General features: G+C 35.5%; 1 protein-coding gene across 1 annotated transcript in view; it reads left to right on the top strand.

Moving 5' to 3' along the window:
• Nucleotides 1-4,739: 4,739 nt before the first annotated feature.
• Nucleotides 4,740-12,457, top strand: part of Vps26 (vacuolar protein sorting 26) — a 46,054-nt gene continuing 38,336 nt past the window's right edge. Inside the window, exon 1 of the mRNA XM_081766846.1 lies at nt 4,740-4,914. Within this exon, the coding sequence (XP_081622972.1) occupies nt 4,912-4,914 (3 nt within the window). The 5' untranslated portion in view covers nt 4,740-4,911. The remainder of the gene's footprint in view (nt 4,915-12,457) is intronic.

Genomic DNA, 12,457 nt, shown 5'->3' with positions numbered 1-12,457 from the left:
GGAAAGGAATGTGCTGACGTTTGAATTCATGGTTTCATCACAGTTGCTGACGTCATGCTGACCAACCAAATTCATACAACTATGTCTAATGTGCTACGTTTGAATTCATGATTTCATTACAATTGCTGACGAATCTGGCTGTGTACTAAATTCAAATTGATGACTTCGACCCAAGAGTCTTTTGTAACATAAAGATACAGATCCAGTATTTAAGAAACGCAGCAGTTCTTCTTGTTTTGATGCTTCCATGGGTAAATATCTTGCTGGTAAAATTATATTCTTATCATTTTCAAGCTTCACTACGATTCTTAATCCAAACTTTGTAGGGATCATTTGGCTAGCTAAGATTCTATAAAATACATTCTGTTGTAAATCAGTAATCTTGGTAAATGATTTCATCCCATCACGTGTGTTTAGAAACTGCAGACAAGTAGCCATGATGATGTTATCATGAATACTATCTCGAACGATACTTATAAATATATATGATGCAAAACTGATGACGTTGCATCATCATGTTCTGACGTGTACTATTGCATCACAATGTTGCCAGAGGTTTTAGTTCTAAACAGTTCCGGTTCTTTACTAATGAGTGCACAAACTTTTAAAAATGTCAAACCAAACTTTGAAACAAAATTTTTGAAACAATAAAAATTTGGAAACGAAAAACTCAAACAAAATTTTGAAACGAAAAAAAATTTTCAAACAAAATTTTGAAAAAAAATTCGAAACAAAAAAATTTTAAACAAAAAAATTTGGAAACGAAAAATTTCAAAACAAAAATTTCGAACAAAAAATTTTAAACAAAACATTTTCAAACAAAATTTTGCAACAAAAAAATTAAAAATTTTCAAACAAAATTCTGAAAGAAAAAAATTCAAACACAAATTTGAAACAAGAGTTTTCAAACAAAAACTTTCAAACAAGAAATTTTCAAACTAAAAAAATTTACGTTTCACGGTTAACCGTCAAACTTTATCCGGTTTTTAACTATTCGATTAACAAATAAACGGTTTTGATCATATTTATCAGTGAGTGCAAAATGTTGAACGAAACCAAGATTTTTAAATGTTAAACAAAACTTAAAACTGAATGCAGCAAAGATTTGAAAATCAACAACCAATCAGATTGCACGAAATATAGTGATCAGCTAATCAGATTGCACGAAAGATAGTGATCAAAAAATCAAATTACATCAACAATAACTTTGCCAGTGTTGTAGCATGTATTCCCTTAAGACTATGGGTCATAAGATTCAATAAGGTTAGCTATATATCCCTGTACACTACCTCATCAAGGTCAATCACGTGGTACATCGTATTGCTTACGTTTATATTTGGCTGTAATAATCAATACCAATGACGCATTCTCAAATTATCCTACAAAGTTTAAATGTACCAATGTCCTGGACTCCTAATCCCATCATAGGTCAATAACTGATCACGTGATCATACTCATATTTGACAATGATTTACCCAATGAATGAGATACTATCCAATTTTAAGAACAATTACCAATTATTGATATGACAATAAGAAATGTACCCCTCCCAAAATTTAAGATTGGTACACAAATACACCTGTGTCTTATGAAAAACTAATAAATCCTGTAGTTATTCAATAACCTTTAAATTTTGAATATTTGGCCATAAGAGGAATACCAATGGGTCCTAGAAAACTTTTACCGAATTATGTTATTTGATAATTCCCAAATTTAAAAGGGAACATAAACATATAAAGGTAATAAACCATATAACGTGCTAAATAGGGGTCAATAACCTCCGAAATTTGATTTTTGGTAGTTCTTTACCCATGAAAGGGAACGAGGTGGACCATCCAAATTTATAGTGGTACATATTGAAGACCTGTACGAAGATACCAAATGTTTATATTAAACAATTTCTAAAACTGACTGGATGAGCCAAGATACCCCTCCCAAATTTTTAAAGGGTGCGTCAATGTACCCATGTACCCATGTCAATGTACCATATAACCATATAAGGTAATAAGAACGCATCAAAGGGGAGAAATTGGGCCAAAAACCAAACACGTGGTACAACATATTGCTTATGTTTATATTTTGGCAATTTTTTACCCGTGAAAAGGAATAAGGTGGACCACCCAAATTTATCATGATACATATTGAGGTCATGTACTATAATACCGAATGCTTAAATTGGAAAATTTCCAAAATTTAAGGGATTGGCTATGGTACCCCTCCCGCAGTGCATCAATGTACCTATGTCTTATGATAGGGAATAAACCATTATACATAACCATATAATCATATAAGGTAATAGGACCTCATCCAAGGGAATAAATTAGGTCAAAAACGAAACACGTGGTTTTACTAAAATTTGGCAATTTCGTACCCATGAAAGGGAACGAGGTGGACCACCCAAATTTATCATTATACATGTTAGGATCCAGTACTATAATACCAATGTTTAAATTGGGCAATTTCCAAAATTTAAGGGGTGGGCCAAGGTACCCCTTCCAAATTTTTAAAGGGGTGCACAAATGTACCTATTTCTTATGATAGGGAATAGACACCCATACATAACCATATAACCATATAAGGTAGTAGGACCTCATCCAAGGGGATAGATTGAGCCAAAAACCAAACACGTGGTTGTACTAAAATTTGGCAATTTTGTACCCCTCAAAGGGAACGAGGTTATAGTAATATATATTAGGGTCATATACTATTATACCAAATGTTTAAATTGGGCAATTTCCAAAATTTAAGGGGTGGGCCAAGGTACCCCTCCCAAATTTTTCAAGGGGTTCACCAATATACCCATGTTTTATGAAAGGTAATGAACCCCTGTATACGCCCATATAACCATATAGGATAATAACACCTCATCAAACGCGATAAATTAGATGAAAAGACCAAACACGTGGTTGTACTAAAATTTGGTAATTTTGTACCCATGAAAGGGAACAAGGTGGACCACCCAAATTTATAGTGATACATACTAGGGTTCTATACTATTATACCAAATGTTTAAATTGGGCAATTTCTAAAAATGAAGTGGTGGGCCAAGGTACCCCTCCCAAATTTTTAAAGGGGTGCATTAATATACCCATGTCTTATGAAAGGTAATGGACCCCTGTATACGCCCATATAACCATATAGGGTAATAACACCTCATCAAAGGGGATAACTTAGGTCGAAACCAAACACGTGGTACAACGTATTACTTACGTTTATATTTTGGCAATTGTGTACCCCTAGAAGGGAACGAGGTGGACCACCCAAATTTATCGTGATAGATATTAGGGTCCTGTACTATAATACCCAATGTTTCAATTGGTCAATTCCCAAAATTTAGGTGGTGGGCCAAGGTACCCCTCCCAAATTTTTCAAGGGGTGTATTAATATACACATATGTTATGAAAGGGAATGGACCCCTGTATACGCCCATATATCTATATAAGGTAATAACACCTCATCAAAGGGGATAAATTAGGTCAAAAACCCCCGAAATTTAAATTTGTGGCAATTTTTTACCCATAAAAGGGAACGACATAGACACCCAATACTGATAGAGGTTCATACTGTGGTCCTAGGCTACCATACCAAATTTTTAGATTTGGCAATTTCCAAAATTTAAGGGGGGTGGTCCTATGTACCCCTGCCAAAATTTAGGGGGTGGGCCAAGGTACCCCTGCCAAAATTTAGAGGGGGTTGTCCTATGTACCCCTAGGTCATTGACCCCGGGCCAAGGTCATTGACCTTTGACCTATGACGTCACAAAAATTTTTGCTGACTCGACTAGATATACGCCGGGGCCTACTACTGGTAGTGAAAGGATTAAACGAATGGAACGACAATAGAGTTCGCATTTTTCATATGCTCTGAATTATTAATCCTACCTTATACATTTTTCCTCCTCATTATAAAACTTACTGCACTCTGCATATTGTTTGTGAGAACATTAATTTAACTTTATGGAAAATGTATTTAGGCCCTAAATATCCTGTTACTCATTTAAACTGTTATATTTTTTAAACTTTAAAATTTCACTCAGCGACTCGTTTCATATTGCAGATTTACGATTACTTAAACAACAATTTTAAAAGAATTTACAGTGTTTTGAGAATGTACACCAATGGAAATAAAGAGAATTTGCAATTCTTTCTCCTAACTCTTTCTAACATGGGGGTAGAAAAAGCGCCCGGTCCTTTGTTTCACAGAGAAAGATGAATCTGGAATAGATAATTTTTTTCACATTACTATATAAAGCAAAATTTAGTTCATATAATCAGTGTTGTGTGGTGTTTTTACAGTCTGAAAGTGAGGGGACAAAACGAATATCTTGCCCCCTTTGAAAATTTCAGGAGGGGCAACTGCCCCCTTGCCCCTGGTTCCGGCGCCCCTGTATATATATATATATATATATATATATATATATATATATATATATATATATATATATATTCTTCATGACGACAGTTTGTGAATCTGAAATCTATTCTTTCTTTGATTGTTAATATTTCCCCTAAAAATTTCTGATTTAGATTATAATATAGTACGATATTATTTGAAGGGGAAAATCGTGACCTAGAGATGAAAGCTTACATATCAGTACTATCATTGTTAATTAATTTTATTCCAATATTCTAAGAAAATTTGTTTACCGTTTTATTGATATAAATTAAAGAGAAGTAATTGGTCTTTCACAATTATAATATTTAATACGAATTAATAATTTTCTATCTTATTCTTGATGTCGCCTGTGACCGAGATTTACAGCCATATTGCTAACCGGAGTGTGTTGATATAATTTGTAGATTACAGGAAATGAGAAGTAACAGTTCTGGATTTCGATGAAAATTGAATTATTGGAACTGTTTTGGCCCGAAAGTGGTTGAGGAAAACTATAAAGTGGTGTGAAAAGGAACTATGGTATATATATGCGCACTTCTCTTAAGCTTAAAAAATCTTATGATTATAGGGGAGTGTTATCTGTTGATAGCGTAATCAAAGTTCGGAGTTCAAATTTACTATTTGTGAAAAGAATGTTTGATGGCTTTATGAGTATTAATATTCTAAGAAGTTATATTAGATTGAAATATCAGTGTTCATAAAATGTTGTTGAGTTTATAAATGTAATGTTTCGTGGCGATAATGAAATAGTTGTACTTGCAAAATTATTCTAAAATACTGCATTTAAAAGAATGCTTTTAAATTTACTATCCATTTTATAGATACAGGTTTTATTTTTTCTTATAGTGGATGCTGTATTGAACCTTTCCGGTACCATAACTCAGTCGTACTAAATTAAATACAGTAAATGAAACATTAATCACTAGTGTTCGTCCTTATAACGAAGGTATTATATAAGGTTGGTGGCGATTTGTAGTGTAAAATAAGAATAGAAGGGCACATTCTTTCGGAATTCCAGTGTTACGAAGCGCTAAGTTCAGTATTTTAGAGTGCTTTCCTATGTTTAAACGATGTCACTAGATTGTGCTATGCTATTTTCTTGGCGCTGTTGCAAATAATTGCATAATTACAGATTAATTATATGCGTGCATGATTATACGTGCGAAGAACACAGGCAAGTGCTAGCTGGATACTAAAGCAAAAATTGTATCTATTTCAGTTCAGGGCAGAGCAAAGTTGATGGGTATGTTGCACGATTGTAGATATGCAAGAGAACAGTTATTCGTTTGAAGAATAACGTGGTAATTGCTACGTCTTTATTCGAATAATCAACAATTATAAGGTTTCAACAGATTTACGGCTAGTTCTGACACTGCTGTGAAGATAATGTTCAGCAGTCATTATTTCTGAAGTGTGTTTTCATACTTTCTTGTGCTTTTGATTTGAAATACAGCTTCGGTTTTACCGTTGAGGCTAGGTGAGACTTAGACCTACAGCTGAATGGGATCCAAACCAATTGAGCCCCTAGAGGGTATCGAACCAACGTCTTCCATACGCAAGACTATGCTCACTTTGGTGTGTCTGTGTGTTTCAATGTATATGAGATATGTAGGTCTATAATTATTTTGGGGTTAAGTGCTGTATTGCCGGGCAATTTTAGGAAGTTTACCAGGTGGATTGGGGAATTTATTTTGATTTCTGATGAAGAATGAGCGAAAATGAGATGAAGAGAATAGTTAAGATAAGGAACTGTTTATTATTGGTTGTATTTGATGTAAAGCGGCACTTCTTGTGGAGAGATTATTTGACGAAGAAATATGCTTGTTATGATTTAGTGGTGAGGAAGGCAGTGTGGAAATGGCACGTGTATGTTAAGGTTGTGACATTTCGTGTTTGAGTTTTATAGAATTATAACTTGTCACCCGGGCCCACCAGCTTCGCCCTGCCCTAACTTGGTTCGATAGCATTTGTGCTTTTTAATGACTACCTAGCACGTGTTGTTTTTTTTATGTCTTGCGCTGTACTTTCTTCGGTTGCCATATTTATACGCAAATTGTGATTTTCTATTCCCAGTTGTAAAGTTTATACTCCTCTGTTTTGAAGGAAACTCACTTGTAACAGCCTAATCTAATCTAATCTAAATTTAGTACATTTTGGTATTTTTTCGATTCTCGTGTGGTCCGGCGTTACAGCGCAAATGCTTCATTTTGCGCTAATTTTGCCATAAAAAGACAATGTAGCAAGAACTAAGGATTTACTTCTTTAGGTAGAATGTTGCTGGCTGGAATTTTAAGGAAAGTATGGAGGGATTTTGGTGTGCGTAGTTCACAATTTTTAGATAGTTAACCCAGCTATGTAAGCGTTTTTTTTGTGGAGCCTTGCACCTCCCTCCCTTAATTGTCTAGACTAATTTGTAATTTGTACGTGACATTCAGTATATTCTTATCTTGTGTTCTAGTAGTCTGTCGCTCTCCTAGCTGATTTAGTGGTTAGCGCCTGTGGCTTTGGTGCACATGGTCTTAGCCTCAATTTCCGGTGGGGAGCACAAAAAAAAAAAAAAAAAAAAAAATCACTATCACTCACTTTCACCATTAATAATTAGAAGCCTAATCATTTGGCGTAACGATCGTAATCGTTAGACGTTAAACTAAGTAAGCTGGCATTATCCAGGCTTGCTTTTGGTATATCATGATTTGTCCCATACATCCAGTTACTCATTAAAAATAATCGTTTCGTTTTTGAGTAATAGTCTGTCTCGTCAACTTGCTCGTGGTAGAAGAAAATTAACGTAAAGTTATTTTTGATGTTCATAACCTGGTAATCAAGCATGCATATATATATGGGTGATTCCACGAAAAAGGGAAATTTTCACTAGGAAAATTTTTGTTCCGTTGATGGTCGCCTATTTCAATAAAAATATCACATGCACTTACTACTACTAAGTACATGTTAATTAGGTGTTCAGCAGAGCTGAATCGTTATTGGTGTAGTAAATAAAAAATAATAAACTTTTCAGCACCCACGGAGTTGAGATTAGTTAACACTGAGTTGAAAATTGCTGTGGAGTTGAGAAACGTGATACATCTGGGTGATAAGTTTTTGATTTATAAGTGATTAAGCTTATAATTTACATAAAAATTGAAATAATTTTCCAATAGTTTTTGTAAGTTAGAATTATTCTCCTTATGTTGAATAAAATTCTAACAAACTAGATGACACGTAATTTGTTATACAAAAATACTCCAGAAAATACTGCAAACATATGAAAATATATCTAATGAAGGTTCCAAAATTGAGTATATATATATATATATGAATATGTGACGTAAATAAGAAAACAAAGATTTACACATACACTTATCGACTATTGAAAAATTATTGCGCTTTCAATATGTTGAGGCTTACGAAACAGACGAAGTAGTCACTAAACCTGTCTATTGTCTACTTCATTTGTTTTCTGAGCTTATGTAAACCGTCTGTCTTCTCTGTGTGATCAAGTCAACACGTCGAAAGTGCAATACTTTTTCAACATTTGGTAAGTGTATTTGTACCGTATATTTGGTATATATACAAGGTGTTTCAAAACAATACACGCATCGTTTGGGAGCTGATTCCTGACACCAAGATAAGATGAAAAGTATAGACAACTGGGTGCACAAATGCTTCCTTTCGGAGTTATAGGCTGCCGAAAACATGAAAAAAATGAACTTTAAAGGTTAAAAAAATGAAAATATGTTTCAGAATCCTGAGGTACTCACGAAGCAATTTTTATAGAGGGGGTTTGGTTACGGGCGTATAATCTGAAGTACTCACCAACTACTTCTATAAAAGTTGTTGCGGAAGTACCGCAAGATTCTGAAACATGGATATTTGGATAGCGCACATACTAATTCCTATGTGAAGTCTGACCCAACTACGGTAGGTCCCATAGTTTTATGCTATGGACCTTCAAAGTTCATTTTTTTCATGTTTTCGGCAGCCTATAACTGCAAAAGGAAGCATTTGTGCATCCAGATTGGTCTATACTTTTTATCTTATCTTGGTGTTAGGAATCACCTCCCAAACGTTGTCGGTATTGTTTTGAAACGCCCTGTATAATGCACACTAAATGACAGTGTAAGGCAATCATCATTTCTGTTTTCTTTGGATAATTCGATGTTCTTTGTTAAGTTGTCATTTTCCACTCCAATGAAGGAAATGTCTTGAGGAAACAGGGAAGGGCTGTTCTAGTCTACACAGAATGACAACTGCCAACGCTTTTTAAACGTCAGGTTTAGTAGGTCAGGATAAATTCCTCCCGATCCGCGTCATAAAATTGACTGTCCGTATATTGCCCTCATACTCTTCGACAATCCCTGAAAAGAAAACAATTAGTTGATCATAAGATCCAGACGTCAATAGGTTAAAAACAGATGCCATCTATCCTGACTTGACTGAAGTTTTACCTCCGGCTACCTGACAGCCCCAAATCTGAACTTCCGCGAAACACTCCTTAAATGGACTAGGACCCACCAGCCGGTCTTTGAGTGTGAATGACACGTGGTCAACGTGTCGGCTCCTACGGCCGTTGTGATGGTCTCCGCGATCAGGTTTCAGTACATCACTACTCAAATGAGTTTTTCAATTGCATCACTGTGCGAAGTAAACACCATTAATTTTTGAGCTTCCACCGGGAAACAAACCCAGAACCACGCACGAAAGGCGAGCATACTAGCCACTAGGCCATAAACGAGCTTTATTTCTATCAATATATTGAAAGAACAAATATTTGGAAGAGCATGAGCATAACAAACACTACAGGATTATCAACTCCGTGAACTTGTCTCAACACCGTGGATTCCTTAGTTTTCAGATGGACATGGAGTTGAGAAAATCGAATATAATTTATTTTTACCGGCCCACTTTTTAACCAGTACATGTGAGTAATTGTGTACGAATTTTCTACGTTAAGGCGTAGGTTCCTCAAGGGAAAGAAGGTATATACCATACAAATACATTCAGTAATAAATACCATGGTGTTGAGAATCAATTAATATACGCACCTGCTTTCCACACACAAAAATATTTTTCCTATAGCTTTTAACAACTTTTTCTGTTCTTCAGTCAAACATGTCTGCCGTGTCTTCTTGTGGGTGTTGCCAATGTGGACGACCATGTGTCTGTTGAGAGCAATGATAATTTTTTCTATTGCCATGAAGTTGAGACAAAATAGAGGTGACAGAAACGAAGCATAGTCAAGCTTTCGAAAATAACAGTTATAAAGGTTTACTTTCCACAAAACCGAAACATTGAAGTGTTCTCTTCCATTTAATTACAATTAAATGATGTTTTATTTGTGACTTCAGTTGTAATTTATTGATTAAAATCAGTCAACTGTAGTCTGTGACAGTCCACGGTGTTGAGAAATTGGGTAATAATTAATTTTTTACGTATGTTTCGTGTTATATTTGCAAACTGTTATACATGGCATACCTACTTTGTGACAGTTACTACCAAACAAAATAAAAATGAGGTGATTCTTTCTAGTAGTAGTTTGAAGAAATGCCCATGACAGAAAATTTCCCTTTTTCGTGGAATCACCCATATATATAATATATATATATAGATTCTCCCTCCCCCATGGAAAAACTGACTGTTATTTTAAAATCGTCCATTCATTAAAGCAGTATTTTTATCTTCTCCGGCTCCTCACCTTGGATTTGAATCCTCAGTGTAATGGGGATTTTATTCCTGTTCCATATTATATAAAATTGCACACCTCTTTCGTGCTTCAGATTGTCTACTTCCTTCTTTCTGGAACCTGGCAATATAAGCAAGTGTTAATGGTGTAAAGTGTATCAAAAAAAAAAAAAAAAAAAAACGCGGATAAGGCTTCATGCATTCCCTTTGTGCAACAGAGGAATTGAAAATATGGTATGTAAATCGCGGCGCTAGAGGGACCGCGGCAGTTCACTAGTGTAGCTGTCATCCCTGGTTCGATTCCAACTTCCTCCAAGTGGGTTTATGGTGCACTACCAAAAACACCGTGAGTGTCGATTTTCTTGGGATTCTTCCGTTTTCCCCCACTTCATCCATTCTATCATTATCATCCCTCTCATTATGACTGTCCTCCTTAGCCTCGGCTCATAATTCTGCAATGTAAAACTTAAAAATATTATAAAGTAACAGTAGTAAAGCATTGAGTAGATCTTGGCAAATATAGAAGTTCTGTCTATGTAGATGCCAGAAGTTCTGTTGGATTTCAAGCACTTCTGGTTTTAGTAGAATTTTAAAAATGAAGATACTATTTATTATATGTATTTCGAAAATATTTCTTGTAAATTTCTTGTGGATAGTGATCACAGCAAAAACTAGAATCCTGTTTAACATATCCACTTAACCAGAAATTGACTTCATGTGAGAAGAGAATATTTTGCCCAAAATCGTGACCCGGTTCAAGTTCCTCTAAGCCCAAGCAATAAATTCACGGCTCATAGAATGATCCAGTGGCTTCGGTTCTTGGGTCAGCATAATTTTATACGGGTGTAGACCCATTCTTTCCATAAAATGCCCCAAATTATTCTGGTAAGTTCCAATTCTGGAGCGGTATCGATAAATTTGGCACATTTACAGCACTCTTACGTACAACAACAATATTCTCTGTACTTCTTGCATTTCGAGGTTCTGTTTGTCTTCCCGCATCTTGAAGAGTAAACTTTTTTCAATTTTTTAGATGAATAGCAAGCACAGAAGAGCGATTATATGCCTTATAGTTTTCCCGAAGCGCACGATGAGTATGCACAATCCAACGGCTATGTTGTTTTAGAACTTTTGGATAGTAACCAAATGTTGTTCAAACATGTATTTAACCTTATAATGGCCTGTCACAGTATCCTCACACAAGTGCCAACTAGTAACACGTATCAGTTGAAAATAGGGTTGCTACATCATGTCAAAAATGTATCATTTTTATTGGAAAATCCTTTACTACGGAATTCCTTTATATCGTAATGAAATGTTTGATTGTTAGGCCCCACGGTTATGCCGGTGAGGCTAAAGCAGACGGTAAAGATGAGAAGTGAATGAACTGGTGGAATGAAGAAAGTGGGAAGAAACGGGAGAACCCTGAGAAAACCCACGAGCACGGTGTTTCTCCACCACGAAGTCCACGGCGCGAGCTGAGATCAAACCAGGAACTCCAAGCACCGGAGGTGAACGCTCTACCACTGAGCCACCGCGCCCCCTTTTCCTTTACATCGGCCTTTCTAGCAGTGAAAAGTTGTTCTTTGTATGGCTCGACTCAGATTTCTGGATTCAAGATGTTATTGCAGAGTTCCTACTGATCAGGAAAGTCAGGAAAAATGGTGTAGGTCAGGGAAAAAGACTGGAAATCAGGGAAATTTTATAAAATATATTTTTTCTAACATTAATTGTACAGTAATTTCAGCTTAGCCAACAATTAATGATCACAGTGTGGAACGTTGCTCAGATTTTTATGGGTGGTAATTGGAATGTACGTATGAGCAATTGATTATTATTTGTCTCTATAGAATAAATGTTCTCATGTATTAATATTGACCGTTATTTATTCCTTATTTATATGTTAAAAATAATATAAAATATGAGCTGTCATGCACACGGTGTTTATCCACCACAAAGTTCACTAGCTTATTATGGTGAAGTAACTGGCTTGTATAAAACCTTCTTCCAATCGAACTTATGTCAACGACACTGACATTTTTGAAATGTTTCCTGAGTTTGTACATTTCTTGATTTACTCGATCTATCTAAATGACATCATCTGACAGCTGTCATGAAAGTCAGGGAAATAGATTTCTCCAGATCAGTGCCTCATCGGTATGTCTTCCTACCTTCATCATGTGCAAATAGGAAATGAGATCGAGTAAATTAAGAAATGTACAAACTCAGGAAACATTTCAAAAATGTCAGTGTCGTTGACATAAGTTCGATTGGAAGAAGGCTTTATACAAGCCAGTTACTTCACCATAATAAGCTAGTGAACTTTGTGGTGGATAAACACCGTGTCCATGAGTTTCCTTGGGGCTCTTCCGTTTCCTCCCAC

The sequence above is a fragment of the Thermobia domestica genome, chromosome 7 (genome assembly GCF_964235325.1).
Source record: "Thermobia domestica chromosome 7, izTheDome1.hap1.1, whole genome shotgun sequence".
NCBI classification, from domain to species: Eukaryota; Metazoa; Arthropoda; class Insecta; order Zygentoma; family Lepismatidae; genus Thermobia; species Thermobia domestica.
The sequence above is the reverse complement of the archived record's forward strand: the minus strand, read 5'-3'. Positions and strand labels throughout refer to the sequence as shown.